Here is a 26,379-nt window from a genome sequence, read left to right as displayed (position 1 = left end):
CATCCAGCCACCTTATTAAGACTTCACCAGGGCTTCCCTGGTGGCGCAGTGGTTGAGAGTCTGCCTGCCGATGCAGGGGACATGGGTTCGTGCCCCGGTGCGGGAGGATCCCACGTGCTGCAGGAGCGGCTGGGCCCGTGAGCCATGGCCGCTGAGCCTGCGCGTCTGGAGCCTGTGCTTCGCAACGGGAGAGGCCCCAGCAGTGAGAGGCCCGCGTACCGCAGCAAAAAAAAAAAAAAAAAAGACTTCACCAGTTTCACGTGCACTCATTTGTGTGTGTGTAGGCTATGCAATTTTTCCACATGTAAATCTGTATGACCAGCACCCCAGTAGAGATACAAATCAGCTCCACCAAAAGAATCTCTCATGCTCCCTTTTAAGAGCCACAGCCACCTCCCTTGCCCTCTCCCCCAATCTTTTTTTTAAAAATAAATTTATTTATTTATTTATTTTTGGCTGTGTTGGGTCTTTGTTGCTGCGTGCGGGCTTTCTCCAGTTGCAGCGAGCAGGGGCCACTCTTTGTTGCAGTGTGCAGGCTTCTCATTGCTGTGGCTTCTCATTGCAGAGCACAGGCTCTAGGCATGCGGGCTTCAGTAGTTGTGGCACGCGGGCTTCAGTAGTTGTGGCTCGCAGGCTCTAGAGCGCAGGCTCAGTAGTTGTGCACAGGCTTAGTTGCTCCACGGCATGTGGGATCTTCCCGGACCAGGGCTCGAACCCATGTTCCCTGCATTGGCAGGTGGATTCTTAACCACTGCGCCACAAGGGAAGTCCCAGTCTCTCCCCCAATCTTTGGCAACCACTTATCTGTTCTCCATCTCTGTAATTTTGCCATTTTAAGAATGCTGTACAAATGGAATCATATAGTATGTAACCTTTTGACATTGGATTTTTTCACTCAGCCTAATTCCCTTGAGATCCAACTAATTTGTTGTGTGTATCAATAGTTCTTTCCTTTTAATTGTAATTTTCCATGTTATAGATAGACCACAGTTTCTTTAACCATTCGTCTGTTGAAGGACATTTGGGTTATTTCTAGTTTGTAGCTATTACAAAAAAAGCTGCTCTGAACCATTTGTGTATAGGATTTTGTGTGAATAAAATTTCCATTTCTCTGGGTAAATTCCCAGGAATGTAATTGCTGGGTCATATGGTAAGTGCATGTTTAGTTTTATCAGAAACTTCAATACTCTTTTCCAGAGTGACTGTATAATTTTACATTCCCACCAGCAATGTATGAGTGATCCAGTTTCTCTGCATTCTTGCCAATATTTGGTGTTATTAATTTTATTTTAGCCATTCTGATAGGTATGTCTGATATCTCATTGTAGTTTTAAGTTGCATTACCTAATGGCTAATGCAGTTGAGCTGAGATTTTTAAGACTTGATTTTTATCTTAGGAAGATTAGTTTTGAGACAGTGTAGGAAAAACCTGTATGAGAGAAAGAGAGACAAAATGCAGGGAGCAATCTGGAGGCTTCTGTGCCAGCCCATGTGAAAGAGGCCAGGGGTCTGTGTCCAAGAATAATAGTGAGGATGGAGGAGAGGGGAGAGATTTCGGGGCATCTCTGGAAGGGGAGGGAAACATTGGGGTGCCTGGGATTCACGGTAAGGATTTAAAACTATTGGTGGACACATGGGAAAAGAAGGAAGGAGAGGAGGTAAGAATGAGTTTGCTTTTAAACATGTGGAATTTGAAGTGCATCCACATGAGATGATTAGTAGATAATTAGAGCATAGGCAAGGAGTAGAGCAGGCACAAGTTTTGGAGTCATTAGTGCATCCACGTAGATGAAGCCTTAGGAGTGAGCAAGCTTGCCCATGGGTAGTTTGTAGAGCAGGAAGAGATGGAACCTGGGAAGGTAGTGTGTGGCCCTGTGAAATTTCTGGCGACAGAGACCCTGTCCAGTTGGTTAGAGCAGAACTGACATTAGGGTGTGCAGTGGGAGCAGCAAACTTCCTCTGTGGGTGGAGAAGAACTGGAAAAGGAGTCACTGTTGTGCCTTTTGTCCCCTAAATTATTAAGTCAGGCACCAGACAGCAAGTTTCCTTTGTGTAGCTGAGCCTCATCTTGAAGAAACAGGAGGCTGATACCAACCACTTTTATAAAATCTGAGCAGTCCACATGAGTTTCATTTTCATTATCCTTTGATGTTTCCTAAACTTTTACATTTGAGTACTGTTTTCCTGTTTTTTTACCATATCCTGTACCCTCTGAACTTTTTTTTTTTACTTAAACTATTTCTTTTAGATTTTTTTTTTTTGTTGTGGGCCATTTTAAAGTCTTTATTGAATTTGTTACAATATTGCTTCTGTTCTATGTTTCGGGTTTTTGGCCGTGAGGCATGTGGGATCTTAGCTCCCCAACCAGGGATCGAACCTGCACGGCCTGCATTGGAAGGTGAAGTCCTAACCACTGGACCGCCAGGAAAGTCCTTAATTCTTTTAATGTACTGGCTTTTTTTGCTCAGCCTTGACCTAAGCAGTAGAATTACAGGTTTATGCAACCTATTTTTTACACGTTAAAAGGAATGTGTAAATATCAAGTGTTTTTAAAAGTTCACATACCACCTAGAATCTTCGTGCGTATTACCTGTCAAAATCCAGAATCTTAGATATAAATATATCTTGAACTTGTCTCATATAACAGTTTGCTAATAGAGGAAATCAGCAAGATGACAAATTTCTGGTTCAGCGATTACAAATGGGTAATTTAAGTATTTGGGAAGTAGAATGGCTGTATAAGCATACCGTTTTAAGAATGTAAGTAGAGGGTCTTCCCTGGTGGCACAGTAGTTAAGAATCCGCCTGCCAATGCAGGGGACATGGGTTCAAGCCCTGGTCTGGGAAGATCCCACATGCTGTGGAGCAACTAAGCCCGTGCGCCACAACTACTGAGCCTGTCCTCTAGAGCCCGTGAGCCACAACTACTGAGCCCGCATGCCACAACTACTGAAGCCCGGGAGCCTAGAGCCCGTGCTCCACAACAAGAGAAGCCACCGCAGTGAGAAGCCTGCGCACCACAATGAAAAGTAGCCCGCACTCACCGCAACTAGAGAAAGCCTGCACACAGCAATGAAGACCCAATGCAGCCAAAAATAAAATAAAAATTAATTAATTAATTAAAAAAAAGGAATGTAAGTAGATAATTGGGTAGAGATTACAGTTTCGTGTCTCTTGATCATAACCATTGTTTCCATATTAGTTGTTAGAGATGAAATCTGGGATGGGACCTCCCAGATGCCAGGCATGTCTATTATCCATCAGAAATAAAAAAATAGTACCTCCCAAAGTAACAAAAGATAAGGATACATCATCTGTGGCTCTTCATTGGAAAACAAGGTTTTATTCACCACCATTAGCCTTCAATAGGTCCAGTTAACATGGACACATGAAACTGTCAAACAGAAGTCAGAAGCAAAGCATCAGGGATTAAATCCTCATTTTAAACAGGCGGGTGATTTTTTTTTCTCTCAAGCTGTAAGCAAAGTTGCAGAGTACACAGTTTGCCTGTTTCTTAATATTGTGACCAAATCTTTTGGAATACTCTTTGGGAAAAATTGCTCTAATCATTCACGTTTCAGATATTTGTATCACATCTGCTTAGAGCTAATTAAGTTAAAAATAATGCATTTTCACACCTCCCCTTTGTTCAGGACTATTGAGTTAAAGCTTATGGCCACACACAACTTGATGATTTGCAGACATCCTTTAATCTTGAAGTGCTAATAGGGGTGCCTTCTGTTGCTGTTAGTTCCTTGAGCCTAAGTACTAATCTTGGCTGGCGTTAGGCTGGCATTATTTCAACTAACAAAGATTTATGTCCAGACCACTCCTTAACACTGTTCCTGTGTCTGAGGCATGACTCTCCAAGCACAGCTCCTTTTCTTATAACTGCATTCAGATATGCACATGTCGATCACGTAACTCCACCAAGTCTGGTTGGTTTGTGTTTTTTTTTTTTAATTGAGGTATAGCTGTTTTACGATGTTGTATTAGTTGCTACTGTACAGTGAAGAGGAGTTCCATGTGCTATACAGCAGGTTCTTATTAGTTACCTATTTTATATATATTAGTGTGTATATGTCAATCCCAATCTCCCAATTCATCCCCCTGCCCCCGGCTTGGTTTGTTTTAAGATGTGATGTTTATTCACTTTTTTAATTCAGCAAACATTTGAGCATTCTCCAAGATGCACGCACAGCCCTGAATGAAGTGTTCTGGTGCACGTGAAGATAAATTAGTGCTGGGCCTGCCTGCCCTCCGTAGCTTAAACTCATAGGCATGTACGTAGATTACTGTAATTTAGATGCTTTGGAGATTAACAAGGAGAGAGTGCTTCAGTCTTTGAGGTCAAGGAAGACTTCAGCAGGAGGTAGCATTTGGTTGGAGACTTAGAGGAATAGTTAGAATTCAGAGAAATAAGAACATGCCTGGTAGAAGAAAAAGCTGTGGGTAGGACCAACTAGGTGCTGTTGGCTTTGAACGTGAAGTGTGAAGTCATATATGTAGAAGGATAGGTCAGTGAGTTTCAGATGATGTGTTCTTGAATAAGAGGCCAAGGAGTTTGGATTTTAGTTGCTTTAAATTAAAACTTAAGCAAAAGCAAGACAAAGCTATTTGACGCTTTTATAAGTTTTTTTTATTGTGGTGGTTGTTTGTTTTCTCATTGTGCTCAGGCTAAAGCCAAAGGTGACTTGTTTTTCCCTAGCATGTGTGATCTAGGAAAGGAGGAAAGATGGAAAATAAGCAGGGCTTCCCTGGTGGTGCAGTGGTTAAGAATCCGTCTGCCAATGCAGGGGACATGGGTTTGAGCCCTGGTCAGGGAACACCCCACATGTTGTGGAGCAACTAAGCCCATGCACCACAACTGCTGAGCCTGCGCTCTAGGGCCCGCGAGCCACAACTACTGAGCCCACATGCCACAACTACCGAAGCCCACGCACCTAGAGCCCATGTGCCGCAACAACAGAAGCCACTGCAATGAGAAGCCTGCACATGCAACAAGGAGTAGCCCCCGCTCGCCGCAACTAGAGAAAGCCTGCGTGCAGCAACGAAGAACCAATGCAGCCAAAAATAAATAAATTAAAAAAAAAAAAAAGAAGTGTACCACTGGTGGAATTTGCTTTCTACCAAGTTAGAATATTCTGCTTCTAGGCAAAGTAGCAAAGCAAGTATTTGCAAAGTCCAGTGACCTTCACTTAGTGTCTCCTTTAGTTCCTTGTTCGGCTGACACTGTAGCCCTGGTTGGAGTGTTCATAATTAGTGAGTGGAAATATTTGGGTGAATTGAAGTTACATGCTAGAGACAAAGATGTGGGTGTAATCTCTTACCAAGAAATATGATTCTAAGATATATACTATGAAAGAATTATGGTCTCATTATAGAAAATGTGCAAATTGTAGAAGATTATAGAAAAAATAAATCACCCTTAACCCCTCTACCTAGAGACAACTATTGTTACCATAAAATAGTTTTGTCTAGTACATTATACTTTTAGAGAATTTAACTCTGAAAGCTTTTCTTTATGGACTAAGGGTATGTGAATTTTTCCATGCTCTTGTGTTTTCAGTGTCAAAAGTATTACCTGTGAGTCTCTTTGCTGCTAGGAAGGAAAGCAGGGTGAAGGAGATTAGTATTTGCAGTCTCTGCATTATTTTTTTCTTGAATGCTACTCAGTGACTCAGCACATTTTCTGGACAGTTAGGATGCGTAAGAACACCTGCCTTTTTTTTTTTTTTCTTTTCCCTGAAGGCATCTATAAAGCTTTATAAATCTTAGTACGGTATGATACGGTGTCTGGCCTGGTGCCAGATGTTGGTCTCCAATAGCAGCCCAGAGCTCTCTGATAGAGATGACAACAGTGCTGCCATTGGTGCAGAGCCCAGGTGGCTTTCCTGTGTGGTGACTGAGTCTACCACGTGGGTCTCCTAAGATTGGCCTGCTGCCTTGATCATGAGCTCTCTTATGCCATCTGCAGCAGGACTGCTGCTTCTTTCCTAGGAAATGCTGCTTAAGGGAAATAAATATAGCTTGTTGGCATGAGTTAAAGGAGCTTTCTGTCAAAAGGGAAGAAAAGTATTGGAACTAGCTTTTTGTTTTTTAAGCAGTTTTAAATACCCAAACCTTTATTTTGTTAAGATCTATAACTTGGAAGTTACAGATGGTTAATGAGAACTTTCTCAGTGAAACTTTGGTTTTGCTTTGAGGTAGCCTTTTGCTAATGCTTTTTTTTTTTTTAACATCTTTATTGGGGTACAATTGCTTTACAATGGTGTGTTAGTTTCTGCTCTATAACAAAGTGAATCAGTTATATATATACATATGTTCCCATAACTAATGCTTTTTTGAATGTCTCACCATTCTGTGCCTCCCTCTCTCTTAATCAAAAATAAAAAGGTCAGTGCCGGAAACAGGAAACAAAGCCTCCGGAAGTCTTTGCAGTGGTTGAACCTGTCTGTAGAATTAACCTTATTAAGTCTATTCCTTCCCTCCTTACCCCCCTTTTAGGGAGTTAACCTATTTAGATAATTAATTAGATGTTACATATGTTTTAATCATTTAAGATTATTTTCTGAATTAGCTGTTCAAAGAATCAACTTATCTGTTATTAGATACCAGATGAAAACTTCTGTTTACTAAAGCAGATGTGGTGTTGAGCAGTCACTTAGCTTCCTTAAATGTTGTATTCTCACAGTGGAAAAATAGCCAGACTGCCCAAATCTTCACCTTTGCCTTTGCTTCCCACCATTGTCAGCGGTTCCAGTCTGCTCTGCGGTACAGGAGTCACATGTTGGACCCACTAATGTCTTATTCTAGGCATTTAACATGGGCTCACATGGTACTTACTGCTCCCTGAAGGGAGTTTCATTTACAAATTATATTTTGGCTTTTTTAAGCTAAAGCCTGAAAATCTTGAAGGGATTTTGTCAAATGCAAATGACCAGCATCCTACCATCTACATCAGTGGTTCTCAGTTCAGGCTGCGTATTAAAATCACTTGAAGAGCGTTAAAAAAAGATACCAGTGTTCCAGACCAATTAAACCAGTCTCTGGGGTCAGGCTCAGGCATCCATGTTGTTTAAAAGCTGCCCTGGTGATCCTAATGTGTCAGCAGCACTGAGAACCTCTGCCTTAGATCTCATGGAATAAAGTCTCTTCTGTCCCCTCAACCAGTGGGGCTCCAAGTGTTTCCCATGTCTTTTTTTCCCTTCTGTGATTTATTTTCAGTTTAGTCCTTTGAAACCTTATCATTATAATAACAAAGTTAATCTCACACCCCAGTGTAATAGGACCTTTAGAAAAGTTCCTTGGAATTTAGCTTATGAAACAATTGAAAGCCCTCAAATTTCTCCGGATTCTGGGGCAATGCTAGATTATGAGCTGCGGAAAAATACCTGTTTCACCGTGATGGTGGTAAGTTATATCCATTGGTTTTACACTTGTGAATTGTAATAGCTTATCCTCAGCATGAGGGTAATACAGCCTAGTTACAGATTAGTGAGCTGGGGTACAAGTTAATTCATAGCTGCTGAGCAATAGGGCTGAAGTTAGCAGGTTCCCTGACTTTGAATGAATAGTGAGCCCTTTCTATTATATTCTGCTTCCTTCCTGGGAAGATTACGTTCTAGAATTTCGCTGTCCCTTGACTGAAATGACTGCTGTTTGGAAGTTCTTAAGGGAAATGCTAGAGCCGGTCAGAATCATGTTAATAACCCATTGGAATAAGGAAGTGCTGAGAATTGGGAGGGGAAATGTCCTTCGTAGTGTTAACTTGTTGGGGAGAGGGAGAATTGGGGATGCCTGGAGTCAGCTGTTCCTGGGAGGGTATCAGCTTTTTCATTTCTTTTTTAATTTAAAAGAAAATTTAACTTATTTAATTGTTAACATTTTGAGTCTCTTGAAAACTGTATTTGACAGTGTGACAGTTCCTCTTAAAAGTTTGTCTTTCTAAATGTTTGCCGTAAAGGCAGCTGTGGGGCTGGGACACCTGCAGAAAAGCTTTTACTTGGGCCAGAAGGGTTTATGAGAAGAGGCTACCCACTCTGTATTTGTGTTAAGACCTTGTGAATTAAGGAGAGGGTAGGAAGAATACGCTGTAGAGTCTGAGGCCTGTCCGTTCTGATTGTGCCCCAAGTGCGGCTTTCCTTGTGGGACGGGCCAGATGGGAATATTGCAGCCTTTAATACCCTTGGAAGCTGAGAGGTGCCTCTGGTTGATTCCTCAGCCTCCAGGCTTAGCAAGGCTACCCTGCTGTTGTCCTGCTGTTGGGAAAGGATTGTTTAGCCTGGGGAATGATTGCTGGCCCCTGGTATCTTGTCCCAGGGGCCTCCACGCAGGGGGAAGCCCGTGGTTGCCTTGTCAGCAGACATTCCGCTCTGGCAGCCTGTTAAAATGAGATGGGACAAACTAGATAAGCGGAAGCCATGTGGTGTGATAGTGAGAGCTAATTATCCCAGCCCTGGGGATGGTCTTAGTGTACAGAGGATGGAGGGCTCTTGTGCAAACCTCTCTGTTTGCTTATGGATCAAAGTTCCTTGTTTCCCTCACAGATGGGCAGGTAAATGACTCTGTGTTTCCCTGACCTTTGTTTGAACCGTGGCAGAATCTAAATTTCATTGTCCCCTTTTAGTTCCCCACTGTCCCTGCCCTGCTCCACCCCATCACCTTGGTAGGGAAAAAAAATGCTCATGTCTCCTAGCCACAGTCCTCAGGAAGATACAAATGGCAGAAGCATTTCCTTGTTTAATGTTTTCTCAACTCCTGGATCAAGCAGTATTTTTCCCTTTGGGATGAATCAACTGCTGCGGACACCTTCTGTGGCTGCAACATCTGGCCATGGAGAGACCTGCATGTGCCCCTGCAGACCTGCATGTGTCTGCAGTGCCCCTTAAGAGAAGTAAAGAGAAATGAGTGCCCTCATCTCGTCTCAGGAGAAGCCTTAAAAAGTTACTTCTAAAATTGATTTAAAGCATTGTAACGTAAAAAACAAATAGGACTCATAAAACACATTCCCCTAGATCATCATACATCGAGTACTAGCCGTGTTAGCTGTTTAGCTATCTGGGGCTACCTTAGCACTACTGACATTTGGGGGCCAGATAATTCTTTGTTGTGGGGGCCTGTTCCGTGCATGGTAGGATGTTCAGCAGCATCCCTGGCCTCTACCCACTGAATGCACAGTTGTGACAACCAAAAATGTCTGCAAACATTGCCAAATGTCCCCTGGGCAAGCAAAATCACCCTCAATTGAAAACTACTGGACTATGCGATCCAATACTGTAGCCACCAGCCACATGTAGCTATTGGACATTTGAAATGTGGCATGTCCGAATTGAGATGTTCTGTATATATAAAACACACACCAGGGCTTCCCTCATGGCACAGTGGTTAAGAATCCACCTGCCAATGCAGGGGACACGGATTCGAGCCCTGGTCTGGGAAGATACCACATGTTGTGGAGCAACTAAGCCCGTGCACCACAACTAATGAGCCTGCACTCTAGAGCCCGCGAGCCACAACTACTGAGCCTGCATGCCACAACTACTGAAGCCCACGTGCCTAGAGCCCATGCTCCGCATCAAGAGAAGCTACCGCAATGAGAAGCCCGCGCACCGTAATGAAGCGTAGCCCCCTCTAGCTGCAACTAGAGAAATCCCGTGCACAGCAACAAAGACCCAACACAGCCAAAAATAGATAAAGTAAATTAATTTTTAAAAAGCCTAATAAAAAAACACACACCAGACTTCAGACTTAGAACCAAAAAAAGAATATAAAATATCTCATTAATAATTTTTATTGATTACATGTTTAAAAGATAGTATTTTGTATATATTGGGTTAAATAATGTATATTATTATAATTAATTTCTCCTGTTTCTTTTTACTTTTTAAATGTGGCTACTAGAAACATTTAAATTACATTTGTGGCTTGTATTTTATTGCTGTCAAGCAGCACTGCACTGGAGTGTTGCTCTACTGTAGTTTAGCCATTAATCTTCTATTAGGCATTTAGTTCCCAGTAAACCATTGGGTTTAAATGATTTTTTTTTGTTTGGAAAATTTTCCTTCCTATAATAATACTATGGAGACAAAGCATATGTAAAGTGTTACATATGACCAGTTTGTTCCCCTGAGTACCTGCCAGTGACATTAAAAATTGGGTCAAGGTTCAGATGATATGTGGTTGTCTTACATTTCCCTCCTTCTCTGGTTGGATTTTATCTCTATTTCTATTAAGGTATATATAGTTGTATGTTAAAATTTAATTTCTTGATTGGTAACATTGAATTCAGAAGCTGAGAGAAGCTTCTGAACCAATTTAGTCGATTATTCTGGATTTTGACCTTTTATAAATACTAGAATGTAACCTGCATTAAGGCAGTGATTTCGAGGTGCAAGTCTGTTTTTTCACTCCTGTGTCCCCAGCACCCAGAGCTGTGCCTGGCATGTAGTCCCCTCAATAAATACTTGCTGAATGAATGGATAAAACATGTTTTTCAGTAAAAGCTGACTGTTCAAAATATATTATTATATTAGTTACCTGGTCACTCCTTTAGCTGTATTCCCCTTCCCCTTAATGCTAATTTCATTATGCAAAAAGTTTTCCTTTTTATATTTTAAGCCATCCATCTTGCCTTTGATAAGTTTCAGGCTTTTGGGGGAAATGGAGACTATTTCCTTTCCCTAGGTGGCTAAATATGCTGTTTAATTCTCTTCTGTTTATTTCATCATTTTAATGTAACTTTTGGGGTTAATTCCAGATGGATTAATGTATGGTGTGAAACCTGGATCTCAGATCTCAGTTCATCTCCAATCTGTTTGTATTTGTCCCAATGATATTCGCTGAATTGTATTTCCCTACCGTGTTATATTATTTATGCATTCATATAGTAAGCCCATAGAGCTTAGATATATTAAGTCATTTTTCTTGGTTCATTTCTTTTTTTTTTTTTTTTTTTTTGCGGTGCGTGGGCCTCTCACTGTTGTGGCCTCTCCTGTTGTGGAGCACAGGCTCTGGATGCGCAGGCTCAGCGGCCATGGCGCACGGGCCCAGTCGCTCTGCAGCATGTGGGATCTTCCCGGACCGGGGCACGAACCCGTGTCCCCTGGGTCAGCAGGCGGACTCTCAACCACTGCACCACCAGGGAAGCCCCATTTCTATTTTTAATCCGCTCAATCTTAGAATGTTGATAACTCACATTACAGAATGTTAATATGGTAGGTTAAATTCGTTTTTACTTTAGATAGACATTTTTCCCCCTGGCTTGCTTGGCCAGGTATGCTTTTCTGGGAAGCTTAGAAAGAAAGAGAAGTTAGGTGTCCAACCAAACAGTTACAAGTATAAGACATCTATGCAGTTACTGGCAGGGTAGTATAAAGATGCTTTTATTTTATTTTAAAATATCAGTCCATAATGTATTCATCATTTAGCATCTACTCATCTTTGGTTGAAAAACAACCAGGAAGTGGAGTTTTGCAATTAAGTAAAATCGTTTATTTACATTCTAGTGTCCTAATCATGTACTTGTGCCTTTGACTGTGGAAATTACCATTTGCTTATAATGAGGTTAGTTAGGAGAGTCATAGTTTATTTTAATCTGATACTCACCCTGGGGAAGAGAAGAGAGCTGGCTGTCTATAAAGACATATCTGAGGTCATCTTGTACAGTGATGAGTTATTTGCTTGTTTTTTCTTGGAATGGCACATAGCATAGTGATTAAGAGCCTCAACTCTGGAGACTGGATTCGATCTCTGCTTTTAAAGATCTCTTCAAATCTTTGCTGCTACTTCACAGTTTCCTCAGATGTAAAACAGGGGAAATAAGAGTATCTACCTCATAGGGTAGTTATGAGAATTACAAGAGTTAGTATCTGTAAAACATTTAAAACAATGCCTGGCACATAGTAAATGCTATGTTGGTTTGTTATTAGTTCATTTGCCCAAATTTTCCCATCACCTTCAAGTAAGCAGTTTGCCTTTACAGATACATGCTAGTCATGAGATCGGGCTATAAACAAAGAAGATTGCCCTAACTTCCTCTGTTTCTTGCTAATGTCCCAGAGTAGGTGAGATAGAGGCAGGCTCAGGTCAACAAAATAGAACTGAAAGTACTAAAACTAAGAGCAGTTCTCTTTTGCAATAATACTGGAGTACATATCTTATAATAAGGTTAATTAAACAAACTGGATGGATGTCTAGTTGCTTGGAGCTACACTCTTTAATCCTGTAATCCCACTGATGGAATTTATCCTAAATAATCCAGAAAGAGAAAAATAAACGTAATTGTTTATTATACAATTAATAATAAGCAAAAGAGCAGAGAAATTAAACAGAAGTGGATCGGTTAAGAAGATTTCTTAGTGGTATGTCATGCAGTTTTACATGATAATAATGCAGATTGTGGGGCAACATGGAGATATTCTGGTTGCCATTTGAATAATAGGCTCTGTACTGTGCCAGGGGCAGGGGGTGCAAACAAGAGTTAGTCAACCTGCCCTCCAGGAGTTCTTAGTAGAAGCATCCTATTGCAGTGGCACAGTGCAGGGAAGACATAGGAGGGGGGAAATAAATTCCCTAATCTTGAAAGAGTCAGGGAAAGCTAAAGGAAAGAGGAATAGTTAAGATAGGCTGTATGATTTATCAGATGGATAAATTGGTGTATAGTTAATATATATTAAATGTTTGTTATATACCCAATACTTTGCTAAGCACTTTTCATTATCCCATTAATTCCTCTCAACACTTTGTGGTAGGTGCATGTACCATTGTAAAAATGAGGAAATTGAAGCTTAAAGTGGCTAGGTAACATGCGGAAAGTTGGTGGCAGAATCAGCCTGTGAGCCCATGTCTGTCTTCTGAAATCCATGTGCAAAACCATTATACTTCACAATGGCCTCCAACTATGGGAAAATTCTGCCTAAGGAGTATGAATACTTTAAGACTGTAGAGAACATAGTCTTATTGGAGTAAGGGGATTTTCTCTTGATTTTCTTGATTGTGTTATTTTATCATTCAAGAGCTAAACACTTGTTGCTTACTGTTTTGAGAGTCGTGTCACTGAAGGAGCCTAGGTGCAAATATGGAGCAGGACTGTTTCACAACAGAGCATCCTGCATGAATCTTCTTATCTCCATCAGATATTTCACTGTACTTATATGGGCAGTGAGTAAGATATGACAGCAAGATTGACAGTTTGGGAAGCAGTTTAGGAAAGAATAGCAAAAATATGAGACTTGGAAAGTGGGTTGCTTAGAATGGCAACTTTTGATTGTCTTAGATCAACAATATAGACTTCTCCATACCTTTACTGTGGCCATTCCTACTCCATGTTTTATTATTCTATGAAAATTTGAGAATTAGTTCAACCACTTTTTCAACCACTTTTATGGGAGTTTTTCTTTGTCAGAATAAAATTATACTGGGTGCCTTGTTCTAAAATCAAAAATATTGCAAGAGTCCTCAGTCTCTGATATGTTACAGGCATTTGATAATGCTTGTATAGTACTCATGATATGCCTTTGGAAATGAAACCTTGCCTGCCTGCTCTCATCTGAGTCTTTTTAGAGAGCCTTTGAATTTGGCATTCTCCAATAAGGGAAGTAACTTACTACCAGGAGGTGGTGGAACATGACATCATGTATATAGTCAAAGGAACAAAACTCATGCAATAAGAGGATTTTGTTTGTTGTCAACCATTCACTTTTCTATTCGTAGGTTTTGATGAAAATTGTAACTAGGCATTTTAGAGATGAATAAAATGAAATTAGTGTACTACAAAGATAGAAATTAGAATATTTTTTATTCCCAGCATCTGGGACAGTCTTGTACATAGGTGCTCAGTAAGTTATTTGTTGAAAGAATAAATGAAGATGTGAAGATTTTAGTTTTCTCTTAATGCTACTGTGTCATTCTTATGTGAGAATACTAATGGATGGCATACCAAGTTTTCCTTCTCTGATGCCGTAACATCAAAAGATGTTTATAAAACTCTCCTCAATCTTGAACTTGGTTCTCCTGGAAAGGCAAAAGAACTGGAATGGCTAAACCAATTTTGTAAAGGACGAATAAAGTTGGAGATATCACACTATGCTATTTTAAGACTTACTAAATAGCTACAGTAATCAAGTTAATGGTATCAGTGAAGGGATAGACAAATAGGTCAATGGAATAGAGTCCTGAAATCGGCCCATACAAGTATGGCCAACTCATTTTTACATAGGTGCAAAAGCAACTTAATGGAGAGATGAATCTTCAACAAATGGTGTTGGAACATTGGACAGCTATAGTCAAAAAAATGAGCCTTTGCCTAAATTTTATACCTTATATAAAAATTAATCAAAAAATTAATCAGGATGGATCACAGATCAAAATTTAAAACTATAAAACTTTTAGAAAAAAACGTAGAAAATATTCAAGACCTGGGGTTAGAGCTAAGAGTTCTTAGACATGACACTAAATGCCCAATCCTTAAAAAAATCAACAAACTAAACTTGATCAAAATATAAAACTTTTGCTCCGTGAAATGACCCTATTAAGAGAGAAAATACTTTCAAATCATCTGACAAGGGACTTGAATCCATAATAGATAAAGAACTCTCTAAATGCAACACTAAGAATAACAATCCATTTAGAAAATGGGCAAAAGACTTAAACAGACACTTCACCCAAAAGGATATATGAGTGGCAAATAAGAATAGGAAAAGATGTTAAACGTCATTAACCATTAGGGTAGTGAAATTAAAATCATGATGAAACACTAAACCACACCTGTTCAGGTGGCTAATATAAAAAATAATGACAATACCAGGCAGTGACGAGTATGTGGAGAAACTGGATCTCTCATAGATTGCTGGTGGGAATCTGAAATGAGACTGTGACAAAGTAATTTCAGTGACAACTAATGTTTGAATCATAAGTAATGTCAAGTCACTTTATATAGTTCTCACGCTATCAAAACTTGAAATAAGAAGTGGGGTCCCCATTCCCTTACAGATTTGTAGTTTATATATTTTCTGAGCTTAAATTACAGTTCTAGCAGTGTGTTTCAGAACCTCAGTGAAGTACAAAGGAAATTTCCATATTTCAAGATCCATTCATTTTATTTTATTTAATTTTTAAATTTTTAAAAATTGAGGTCTGGGGCTTCCCTGGTGGCACAGTGGTTGAGAGTCCGCCTGCCGATGCAGGGGATGCGGGTTCGTGGCCCAGGCTAGGAGGATCCCACATGCCGTGGAGCGGCTGGGCCCGTGAGCCATGGCTGCTGAGCCTGCACGTCCGGAGCCTGTGCTCCTCAACGGGAGAGGCCACAACAGTGAGAGGCCCGCGTAAAGCAAAAAAAAAAAAAAAAAAATTGAGGTGTAGTTGATTTACAATGTTATATTAGTTTTTTTTTTTAATCTATTTATTTATATTTTTATTTGGTTGTACCAGCTCTTAGTTGTGGCAGGTGGGCTCCTTAGTTGTGGCTCACAAGCTCCTTAGTTGCAGCTCTCCAGCTCCTTAGCTGGGGCACACGGTCTCCTTAGTTGTGGCATGCAAACTCTTAGTTGCAGCATGCATGTGGGATTTAGTTCCCTGACCAGGGATCAAACCCGGGCCTCCTACATTGGAAGTGCGGAGTCTTATCCACTGCACCACCAGGGAAGTCCCTACAATGTTATAATAGTTTCAGGCATACAACATAGGGATTCAAAATTTTTATAGATTATACTCCATTTGTAGTTATTATAAAATATTGACTATATTCCCTGTGCTGTGCAATCTATCCTTGTAGCTTATTTATTTTTTACATAATAGTTTGTACCACTTAATCCCCTTCCTGTATCTTGCCTTTCCCCCTTCCCCTCTCCCCACTGATAACCACTAGTTTGTTCTGAGTCTCTTTCTTTTTTTTTTTTTTTTTTTGCCGTACATGGGCCTCTCACCGTCGCAGCCTCTCCCGTTGTGGAGCACAGGCTCCGGACGCACAGGCTCAGCGGCCATGGCCCACGGGCCCAGCCGCTCCATGGCATGTGGGATCTTCCCAGACTGGGGCATGAACCCGTGTCCTCCGCATCGGCAGGCGGACTCTCAACCACTGTGCCACCAGGGAAGCCGGAGTCTCTTTCTTTCTGTTACATTCACTAGTTTGTTTTAATTTTTAGATTCTACATGTAAATGATAACATACTATTTGTCTTTCTCTGGCAAACTTCACTAAGCATAATACCCTCCAGGTCCATCCATGTTGTTATAAGTGGCAAAATTTCATTCCTTTTTATGGCTGAGTAGTATTCCATTGTATGTATATGTATGTGTGTGTATACATATATATGTATATACACACCATGTCTTTATCCATTCATCTGTTGATGAACACTTAAGTTGCTTTCAGATTTTGGCAATTGTAAATAATGGTGCTATGAACATTGGGGTACATGTATCTTTTTGAATTAGTGTTTTTGTTTTCTTCAAATATATACCCAGGAGTGGGATTGCTGGATCATATGGTAATTCTATTTTTAGTTTTTTGAGGAACCTTCTTAACCGTTTTCCACAGTGGCTGCACCAATTTACATTATCATCAACAGTGTACAGGGTTCCCTTTTCTCCACATCCTTGCCAACTAATGTTATTTGTGGTCTTTTTGATGATAGCCATTCTTACAGGTGTGAGGTGATAACTCATTGTGGTTTTCATTTACACTTCTCTGATGATTAGCAATGTTGAGCATCTTTTCACATGCCTATTGTCCATCTGTATGTCTTCTTTGGAAAAATGTCTATTCAGGTCTTCTGCCTACTTTTTAATTCGGTTGTTTGTTTTTTTGATACTGAGTTGTATGAGCGGTTTATATATTTTGGATATTAACCTCCTATTGGTCATATCATTTGCAAATATTTTCTCCCATTCAGTAGATTGTCTCCTTTGCTGTGAGAACGCTTTTAGGTTTAATTAGGTCCCATTTGTTTATTTGTGCTTTTGTTTCCTTTGCCTTAGGAGACAGATCCAAGAAAATATTGCTACGATTTATGTCAGAGTGTTCTGCCTATGTTTTCTTTTAGGAGTTTTATGGTTTCTGGTCTTACATTTAGATCTTTAATCCATTTTTTAGTTTATTTTTGTAAATGTTCTCATTTTATTCTTTTATGTGTAGCTGCCTAGTTTTCCCAACACCATTTATTGAAGCGACTGTCTTTTCTCCATTGTATACTCTTGCCTCCTTTGTGGTAGATTAATTGAAAAATCCATTCATTTTAGAAATAGGTAGTAATGAGGGATTTCCTTGGTGGCACAGTGGTTAAGAATCTGCCTGCCAATGCAGGGGACACGGGTTCCATCCCTAGTCCGGGAAGATCCCACATGCCGCAGAGCAACTAAGCCCGTGTGCCATGACTACTGAGGCTGCTCTCTAGAGCCCGCGAGCCACAACTGCTGAACCCGCATACCACAATTACTGAAGCCCGTGCGCCTAGAGCCCGTGCTCCACAACAAGAGAAGCCACCGCAATGAGAAGCCCATGCACCGCAACGAAGAATATCCCCGAGCACCGCAACAAAGAGTAGCCCCCTCTCGCCGCAACTAGAGAAAGCCCATGCACAGCAACCAAGACCCAACGCAGCCATAAATAAATAAATAAATGTATTGAAAAAAAAAGAGATAGTGGCGATTGTTGCGTAACATTGTGAATATAAGTAATGCCCCTGAATGGTACACTTAAAAATGGTAAATACAGGGCTTCCCTGGTGGCGCAGTGGTTGAGAGTCCGCCTGCCGATGCAGGGGACACGGGTTCGTGCCCCGGTCCGGGAGGATCCCACATGCCGCGGAGCGGCTGGGCCCGTGAGCCATGGCCGCTGAGCCTGTGCCTCCAGAGCCTGTGCTCCACAACAGGAGGGGCCACAACAGTGAGAGGCCCGCATACCACAAAAAAAAAAAAAAAAGGTAAATACACTTAAAAATGTCAATTTTTATATTGCATGTATTTTGCCACACACACAAAAATAGTCCATTTAATTTTGCCATTCAGTGACTTCCACCTAACTTTGAATTGGAAGTGACAAATCTGCAATGTAATGATATGATAAAGGCAAATGTCAAGAGGAAAATCTAATAGAATCCTATGATGCCTACCAAGAGATAAGTACGCTCAACTAAAATCATATACTCATGGATTGAGTCAGTATTTGGCTGTACCTATCTGTGTGAAAAGAGGTTTTCAAAGATGAAATTATAATATCTTGTTACAAATCAGCATTAACGATGAATTTACAATCAATTTTGATGAAAAGGGAAAGCTATTTTTTAAAATTTTATTGAAGTGTAGTTGATTTACAATGTGTGTTAATTTCTGCTGTACCGCAAAGTGACTCAGTTTTACATATATGTTCTTTTTTGTATTCTTTTCATTATGGTTTATCACAGGATATTGAATGTAGTTCCCTGTGCTATACAATAGGACCTTGTTGTTTATCCATCCTGTATATAATAGTTTGCATCTGCTAACCCCAAACTCCCAATCCTTTCCTCCCCTCTCCCCGCTTGGCAACCGCAAGTCTGTTCTCTATGTCTGTGAGACTGTTTCTGTTTCGTAAATAAGTTAATTTGTCATATTTTAATTCTACATATAAGTGATATCATATGGTATTTGTCTTTTTCTTTCTGACTTACTTCACTTAGTATGATAATCTCCAGGTCCATCCATGTTGCTGCAAATGGCATTATTTCATTCTTTTTAATGACTGAATAATATTCCATTGTGTATATATACCACATCTTCTTTATCCATTCATCTGTCGATTGACATTTAGGTTGCTTTCATGTCTTGGCTATTGTAAATAGTGCTACTATGAACACTGGGATGCATGTATCTTTTTGAATTATAGTTTTGTGTGGGTGTATGCCCAGGAGTGGGATTGCTGGATCATATGGCAACTCTATTTTTAGTGTTTTAAGGAACCTCCATACTGTTTTCCATTGTGGCTGCACCAATTTACATTCCCACCAATAGTATAAGAGGGTTCCCTTTTCTCCACACTCTCTCCAGCATTTATTATTTGTAAACTTTTTAATGATGGCCATTTTTACAGGTGTGAGATGATAACTCATTGTACAATAGTTTTGATTTGCATTTCTCTAATAATTAGTGATGATGAGCATCTTTTCATGTGCCTATTGGCCACCTGTATGTCTTCTTTGGAGAATTGTCTATTTAGATCTTCTGCTCATTTTTCAGTTGGATTGTTTGTTTTTTTGTTATTGAATTGTATGAGCTGTTTGTATATTTTGGAAATTAAGCCCTTGTCAGTCGCATCATTTGCAAATATTTTCTCCCAGTCTGTAGGTTGTCTTTTCATTTTGTTTATGGTTTTCTTTGTTGTGCAAAAGCTTATAAGTTTGATTAGATCCCATTTGTTTATTTTTGCTATCATTTCTATTGCCTTGGGTGACTGGCTTAAGAAAACATTTGTATGATTTATGTCAGAAAATGTTTTGCCTATGTTCCCTTCTAGGGGTTTTATGGTGTCTTGTCTTACATTTAAGTCTTTAAGCCATTTTGAGTTTATTTTTGTGTATGGTGTGAGGGTGTGTTCTACTTTCATTGATTTACATGTGGCTGTCCAACTTTCCCAACACTACTTGCTGAAGAGACTGTCTTTTCCCCATTGTATATTCTTGCCTCCTTTGTCGAAGATTAATTGACCATAGGTGTATGGGTTTATTTCTGGGCTCTCTGTTCTGTTCCACTGATGTGCATGTCTGGCTTTGTGCCAATACCACACTGTTTTTTGTTTTTTTTTTTTTTGCGGTACACAGGCCTCTCACTGTTGTGGCCTCTCCTGTTGCAGAGCACAGGCTCCGGACACGCAGGCTCAGCGGCCATGGCTCACGGGCCCAGCCGCTCCACGGCATGTGGGATCTTCCTGGACCAGGGCACGAACCTGTGTCTCCTGTATCGGCAGGCGGACTCCCAACCACTGTGCCACCAGGGAAGCCCCACACTGTTTTGATTACTGTAGCTTTGTAGTATTGTCTGAAGTCTGGAAGGGTTATGCCTCCTCCATTGTTCTTTTTCCTCAGGATTGCTTTGGCAATTCTAGGTCTTTTATAGTTACATACAAATTTTAGGATTATTTGTTCTAGTTGTGTGAAAAATGTCATGGATAATTTGATAGGGATCACATTAAATCTGTAGATTGCTTTGGGTAGTATGGCCATTTTAACAATATTAATTCTTCCAATCCAAGAGCATGGGATATCTTTCCATTTCTTTGAATCATCTTCAATTTCCTTTATTAATGTTTTATAGTTCTCAGTATATGTCTTTTACCTCCTTGGTGAGGTTTATTCCTAAGTATTTTATTTTTTTGATGTGATTTTAAAAGGGACTCTTTGTTTGCATTCCCTTTCTGATATTTCACCGTTAGTATAAAGAAATGTAACCAAGGGAAAACTATTTTAAACCCCAGTTAAGTGAAATGTTATTCCCTCATAAAAGAATTTCATTCTTCTCATTAGTAGACCTGTACCACCAAAAAAATTGTACTCAATTAGTATTACTATATTTTGAATTTTGGCAATAAACATTTGGTAGAAATTTGTTTTCTTTTGTAACATAAGTACCTACATAATATCCTCTATTTTGTCTCTTGTCCCACAAAGCCTAAAATATTTACTAGCTGGACCTTTACAGAAAATTTTGCCAACCCCTACCTTAGAGCACTGATGTTTCACTCTTTGTTCTTTTCTAATATATGCTTTGAAAGCCTTCACAATTTCTCTCTGTGCTCCACTTTAGCTGCATCCCACAGATTTTGATGTGTTACAATTTCTTATTATTTAGCTCAGGATATATATACTAATTTCGACTTGATGTCTTCTTTAACTCGTATTATTTAGAAGTGTGTTGCAATTTTTAGATATTTGGAGATTTTCATGTTATCTTTGTTACTGACTTCTAATTGAATTCCCTCGTGGTCAGAGTACATACACTGTGATATCAGTCTTTTGAAATGTGTTACGGTTTGCCTTGTGACCCAGCATATAGTTCATTTAGGGCAGCTATCCAGTGTGTACTTGAAGTGGTATTATTTTAATTTTTGTCTTCTTTTGAAGCTTAGAACATCCAAATAAGGCTGGTCCTTGTCACCTTCTGTACCTACTCTGTACGTATTCTCAGTTTCTACTCCCTTATAGAGAGTATGTTTGTATTTTTAGTGTGTCTTTCTGCTTTCTCAATCCAGTGGTTTTCTTTTCTTCCCCTTGTGGTTATGGGCAGCTTAAAGGTTAAATAAATATTAAGCAAACAAAACAAAACAAAAAAACCTTTGTTGTGTACTTGAATCTCAGTAGACTTAAGTTCATTTTTAGGTGCCATAAATAAGTGTTCACCTTATAACTAAGGACTTTATATGAGTTCATTCTTTTCTTGGTGTTGACTCCTTTGTCACGTTTTGTTGTTATTCTCTTGAAGGTAGACTTTGTTTTGAAGTTTGCCTTGCCTTTGACAAAAGGGAAAAAATGCTTCCCAGTTGCTGTGTGCCTTCCTGGTACTAAGCAGTGACTTATCTGAAGATTCATAAGTATGCGGTGAACTAAAGCTATTGTATTTGAGGAGAGAGCCACATAGGCATGCAGGTGACCCCCAGGCACAAATCCTTAATATTTGAGTTGCCTCTGTTTTGTGTGTAAAAGAGGTGGTGTGTCAAAATAGAGACTCCACTTTGTGTGAGGTGTGGTGCTACACCACTTAACTTTTTCTTGATCTGGGGATCTATTCTTTCTTGCTAGTTCACAATAATTGCTGGAAATATTTGTGAGAATGTGAGAAAAGCATAAGGTCCTTATCATCCTTACTTGAGGAAAAGAATGCTTATGTTTCTGCAACAGTAACTGCAAAAGTAACTTTGGTTGCTAAGCAACAAGATCCTACTGTAGAGCACAGGGAACTATATTCAATATCCTGGGATAAACCATAATGGAAAAGAATATGAAAAAGAATATATATATGTATAACTGAATCACTTTGCTGTACAGCAGAAATTAACACATTGTAAATCAACTATACTTCAATAAACTTTTTAAAAAAATTAAGTGACTTTGGGTTACATTTAGAGTAAACGGGTGTAGACGTGTCCAGATTTTTGGTCCACCCTCTTCTGCCACAGTCAGACTTTGAATTTTACTCATTTTTGTTAATATGATTAATTGGTACTTGTAAACTTTATAGTAAAATATGTATAACTTTGTATTTCCACCCATGAGACTCTCTGCTTCATGCGGCAGAAGTCTGGGTAGGAGCTCTTTAGGGGGGCAGCCAGGGTGAGAGCCCCGCTTCTGCTCTCCCTGTTGCTGATAAGAGAGAGAGAGGAGGCATGTGTGCATCCCGGCTTTTTCTGCATGACAGGGCTGATAAGGTGGGAGTCGGAGGGGGGAATCGTGAAGTTTTTGCCATAGAAAATGGGCAATAGAATTTGCAGTTAGTAGTGTAGTAATTGACTCTCAGTCTATATTGAGAAATGAAAGATAAAACATTTTAGTGATAAAAATATAAATTTTAAGATATACAACCCAATGAGTGAATAATGATGTAAACTGTGGACTTTAGTTAGTGATAATATATCAGTATTGGTCTGTCAGTTGTGACAAATGTAGCACACTCATGCAAGATGTTAATTATGGAGGAAACAGGGGGAGGAGAAGGGGGGAGGTGAGGAGGTATATGGGAACTCTCTGTACTTTCTGCTCAATTTTTTCTGAAAGTACTCAAAAAAACGAAGTCTGTTAGTTTAGAAATTTTAAGTATCTGGTTTAATGTTCCTTAGCAAGTTCATATCATACAAGTTAGTGTTTAACCTACTGACCCTTGGGATTTCTTGGGTAAGATGAATCTGGTTTGCAGTTTGAGCTGTTAATGTCAGGCAGATTTGGTGCTCTCTGTTTTTCTAATGTTCCTTAATTGTGCTTTTGCCCTCCCTCCCTATCTGTTGAAACAGCTGGATTGCCAAGATGCCTTGGAAGCAGCAGCCCGAGCTGAGGGCCTTTCCCTGGATGCCTCCATGCATTCTCAGCTCAGAATCCTGGATGAGGAACATCCCAAGGGAAAGTACCATCATAGCTTAAGTGCTCTGAAGCCCATCCGGACCACTTCCAAGTAAGAGGTTCTGCTGGTTAGTGGCTTGTCTGTGAAGCACCAAAAAAATTCGGGCTAAGATTAGACTATTTGGGGAAAACCTGGGTTTAGCCAGGAGTTCTGTATACTACACATTGTATTGTAAGTGTTGGCTAGCCTCTCCACGTGTGTTGACAATTTTGTGCTTTGGGTTTTCTGTCCTCAGACACCAGCACCCAGTGGACAATGCTGGGCTCTTCTCCTGTATGACTTTTTCTTGGCTTTCTCCTCTGGCTCGCATAGCCCACAAGAAGGGGGAGCTCTTAATGGAGGACGTGTGGTCTTTGTCCAAGCACGAGTCTTCCGAGGTGAACTGTAGAAGGTAGGCGTCTCTGATCCACCCTCATCTCCCACGTACTGGTTGTGTAGGGCCTGAGCTAGGAGTGTGGGTCCGGCAGTGTCAGGTCCAGAGCTCTGTGTCCTTTTAGGATCTGAGCTATCCTATGGAGGGAGGGTAGCCTGGGGGTGACTTTCCCTTTGCTCTTCTGCTTTATCTCCTATATCATCTTTAATCCTGTTTTAACCACGGGCTTTCTCTCTCTCTCTCAGCCCCGCTTCTCTTCCTGAGTCTGCAGGGAGATTATGTTGCTGCCTTGTGACAGAATACATTTTTGTGGTAGCCGATTGTCATGATTAAAATCTAGTTACGACTCTACATTTTACCACAGGATCCTTCAGAAAGGGTTGGGGACCCTTGAGGAAGGAAGTTCTTATCCACAGGCAGATTCTATTCAGGGATAATTTTTCTGGGTGGAAGGAAAGACTTTCGTTCTCATCATTTTCTGAATCCTGAGAGGCTCCCTATACAGGGTAAATATGTAGTTACCCAGGAAAGGTCTTTCTTCCCCAGAAGGTGAAGACTGTACATAACTTGAAAGGAGAGACTGGTGTGAATGGTGGCAGGAGGGAGGCTGGGGGGGTGGGGGGTGGGGGGTGTGCGTATTCCCTGGGGAGATGTGTGACGGAGGACATGTGCCCTTGTTAAGACTAGAGAGACTGTGGCAAGAAGAGCTGCATGAAGTTGGGCCAGACGATGCTTCCCTCCGGAGGGTTGTGTGGACCTTCTGCCGTACCAGGCTCATCCTCTCCATCGTGTGCCTGATGATCACGCAGCTGGCTGGCTTCAGTGGACCAGTAAGTCCTAACCATCCTTCCTAACAGTCTCCAGGGCCCCAGCCATGGCCAGCTGTAACCTTCTTGTTCTGTTGCAGGGGTTGCCCTCACCTTTGGGCTAGTTAGCAGCCTTAGAGATGTCTCCAGGTCTGTTGCAAGGGCGCAGTTGATGTTGGGGTGAATGGTGGTTTGTGAGAACTGGAAGGAGGAGGGGGCCGCGTTGCCAGAGGAGAAGTGGACCTGACTTGCTTCCCTGGGGTGGGGGTGAAGCTGAATGACTCCAGCTCTGCCCAGGGCCGCGCTGCTTTGCGGTGTATCGACACGAAACGACAGTCCCGGTTCGGGAAAGGTGTCTCACAGTTCCGTGAGCAGGCGAGAGCAGTGTTGTGTGGCGTAGGCTGTTGCGCTGGTGCTGGTGACACACTGAAGGTCTGGGGGCAGAGTTGTCACGTGTTTGACGGTTCTGTGGCACATGAGCCCTCAAGAAGCTGGAGGACTGTTGAGGTTCTTAGAGGCTAACCTGAAGGCCATTTCAAGTTCTGGTTTATAGTGTAAACTGTGTGGCAGGTGTTGGGGTTGCAGCCCTGGTTTTCCTAGTGTTGCTGAAGCAGAGTAGGGGAGAAGAGTGACGGTCACGCTGTTTTCTGGACACCTGTTCCTTACACCTGCTGTGCTGCCTTACACTTGAGACTTTGATTAAATCTATTCTCTACATATTTGCCTTGAGTCATCGGAGCCGTAGTACTCCTTATTCTGTGCGTTTTCTGTGTGTGGGTAAGCTGGAGGTTCATGGTTTTGGTAAGTATGGGCCTAAGGTGCATGGTGATTAGGTAAAACTAATTTGCAGTTTTTCTGTTATGTTTTTTTGTTTGTTTGTTCGTTTGTTTTTGTTTTTAATGTCTGATGCCTTTTAAAAGTTTTGATCTCTTTTCTGGAGCAGAGAACACTACTTTTCTGGTATTGGGTTTCTTATTAATTGACCAACTAACATACTTTTGTATAAGTTTTAAGTAAGAGGGACCATGTAACTGCATATCATGTCACTGACCAAAATGGCAAACGTTTTCATAGGACCAGCTTCCCCCAAGAAGAGCTTCTGTCATTGTTTCACTACAGGGCTGGTGGCTGCTCTGATCTTTGGAAGAATTCTTGCAGCTGGGTAGCACGGTATACAGGCTTCCTTGATTCCATTCGGCCAACGCAAGAATTTAATTGGCTCCTCCCACCTCCCCCCCCCCCCCGAAATTCCATAGATTGTTGGGACTTTAATTTTTTACTTGGGAAAGAAAGTTTCTTATGCTTGTTCAGCTTGGGGGGCCTTACAGTCACTCACTTGAGCATCTGCCTATTCCTTTATCTCTCTTTTAAGGCACAGCGCACTGGAATACTAATCTCTAGTAAACTCTTCTAGATGCCAGGGAAAGCTGAGAGCCTTCCTTTAATAGGAAAACAGCAGCAGCTTTTCCTTTTCTCCACCCTCTTGAGGAAGAGCACCTTAAGGCCTGTGTTACTTTGGGAGATTTTCCCCTAGAACAATCAAGAAAGCAATGGTCCCATCCACAGTGTCTCTAATTAATAAAAAAAAGATTTCAAATTGTAAGCAATGAAAACTTCTTTTTTGGAGCTCTAATTCTGACACATTTCTTTCTAATTGGAAATTTGAAGGATCGGGTTTGAGATTAGTATCAGCAATGAGCATACCTTCCATCTGTGGATTTAAATCCTCTGGAAGAACATCCATTTTAGATTTTTGCACATTTTCTAATATGGCAAGGATTTCAAACTGGCTTAGTCTGTTCTTACAGAAATCTACGTACGATCTGACTCCGCAGATACCATATATTTTTTTTACTCTCCCCTCAGGTCTCACTGAACCTTGGTAGCCATATGCAGAGCAAATAAAACACAATCAAGTGACTGTGTTTTGTTTTGTTTTTTAACTGCTGGCCAGCTGGGACTGGACATCAATGATCAAGATGATCTAAGGTTTCAGTGATGCCAGTGGACCAGTGCTCTGCGCACGGTGTCCAAGGGTCACCATAGTGTTAATGGAGAGCCAGAATCCCTAAGGGTATGGTCCTGACCTACAATGAGTGACCAAATTGCTAAACTTGCAGAG

The 26,379-nt window shown here is 40.8% G+C and overlaps 1 protein-coding gene across 3 annotated transcripts in view; it reads left to right on the top strand.

Annotated features, from left to right (window-relative positions):
* Positions 1-26,379, top strand: part of ABCC5 (ATP binding cassette subfamily C member 5) — an 87,575-nt gene that overhangs the window by 5,006 nt on the left and 56,190 nt on the right. For all 3 annotated transcript variants that reach the window (XM_065876346.1, XM_065876345.1, XM_065876347.1), the window contains 3 exons: positions 22,972-23,129; positions 23,314-23,469; positions 24,134-24,281. In XM_065876346.1, coding sequence (XP_065732418.1) covers positions 22,972-23,129; positions 23,314-23,469; positions 24,134-24,281 — 462 coding nt within the window. The remainder of the gene's footprint in view (positions 1-22,971; positions 23,130-23,313; positions 23,470-24,133; positions 24,282-26,379) is intronic.

Source organism: Phocoena phocoena, chromosome 4 (genome assembly GCF_963924675.1).
Source record: "Phocoena phocoena chromosome 4, mPhoPho1.1, whole genome shotgun sequence".
NCBI lineage: Eukaryota > Metazoa > Chordata > Mammalia > Artiodactyla > Phocoenidae > Phocoena > Phocoena phocoena.
This window is presented reverse-complemented; position numbering and strand designations above follow the sequence as displayed.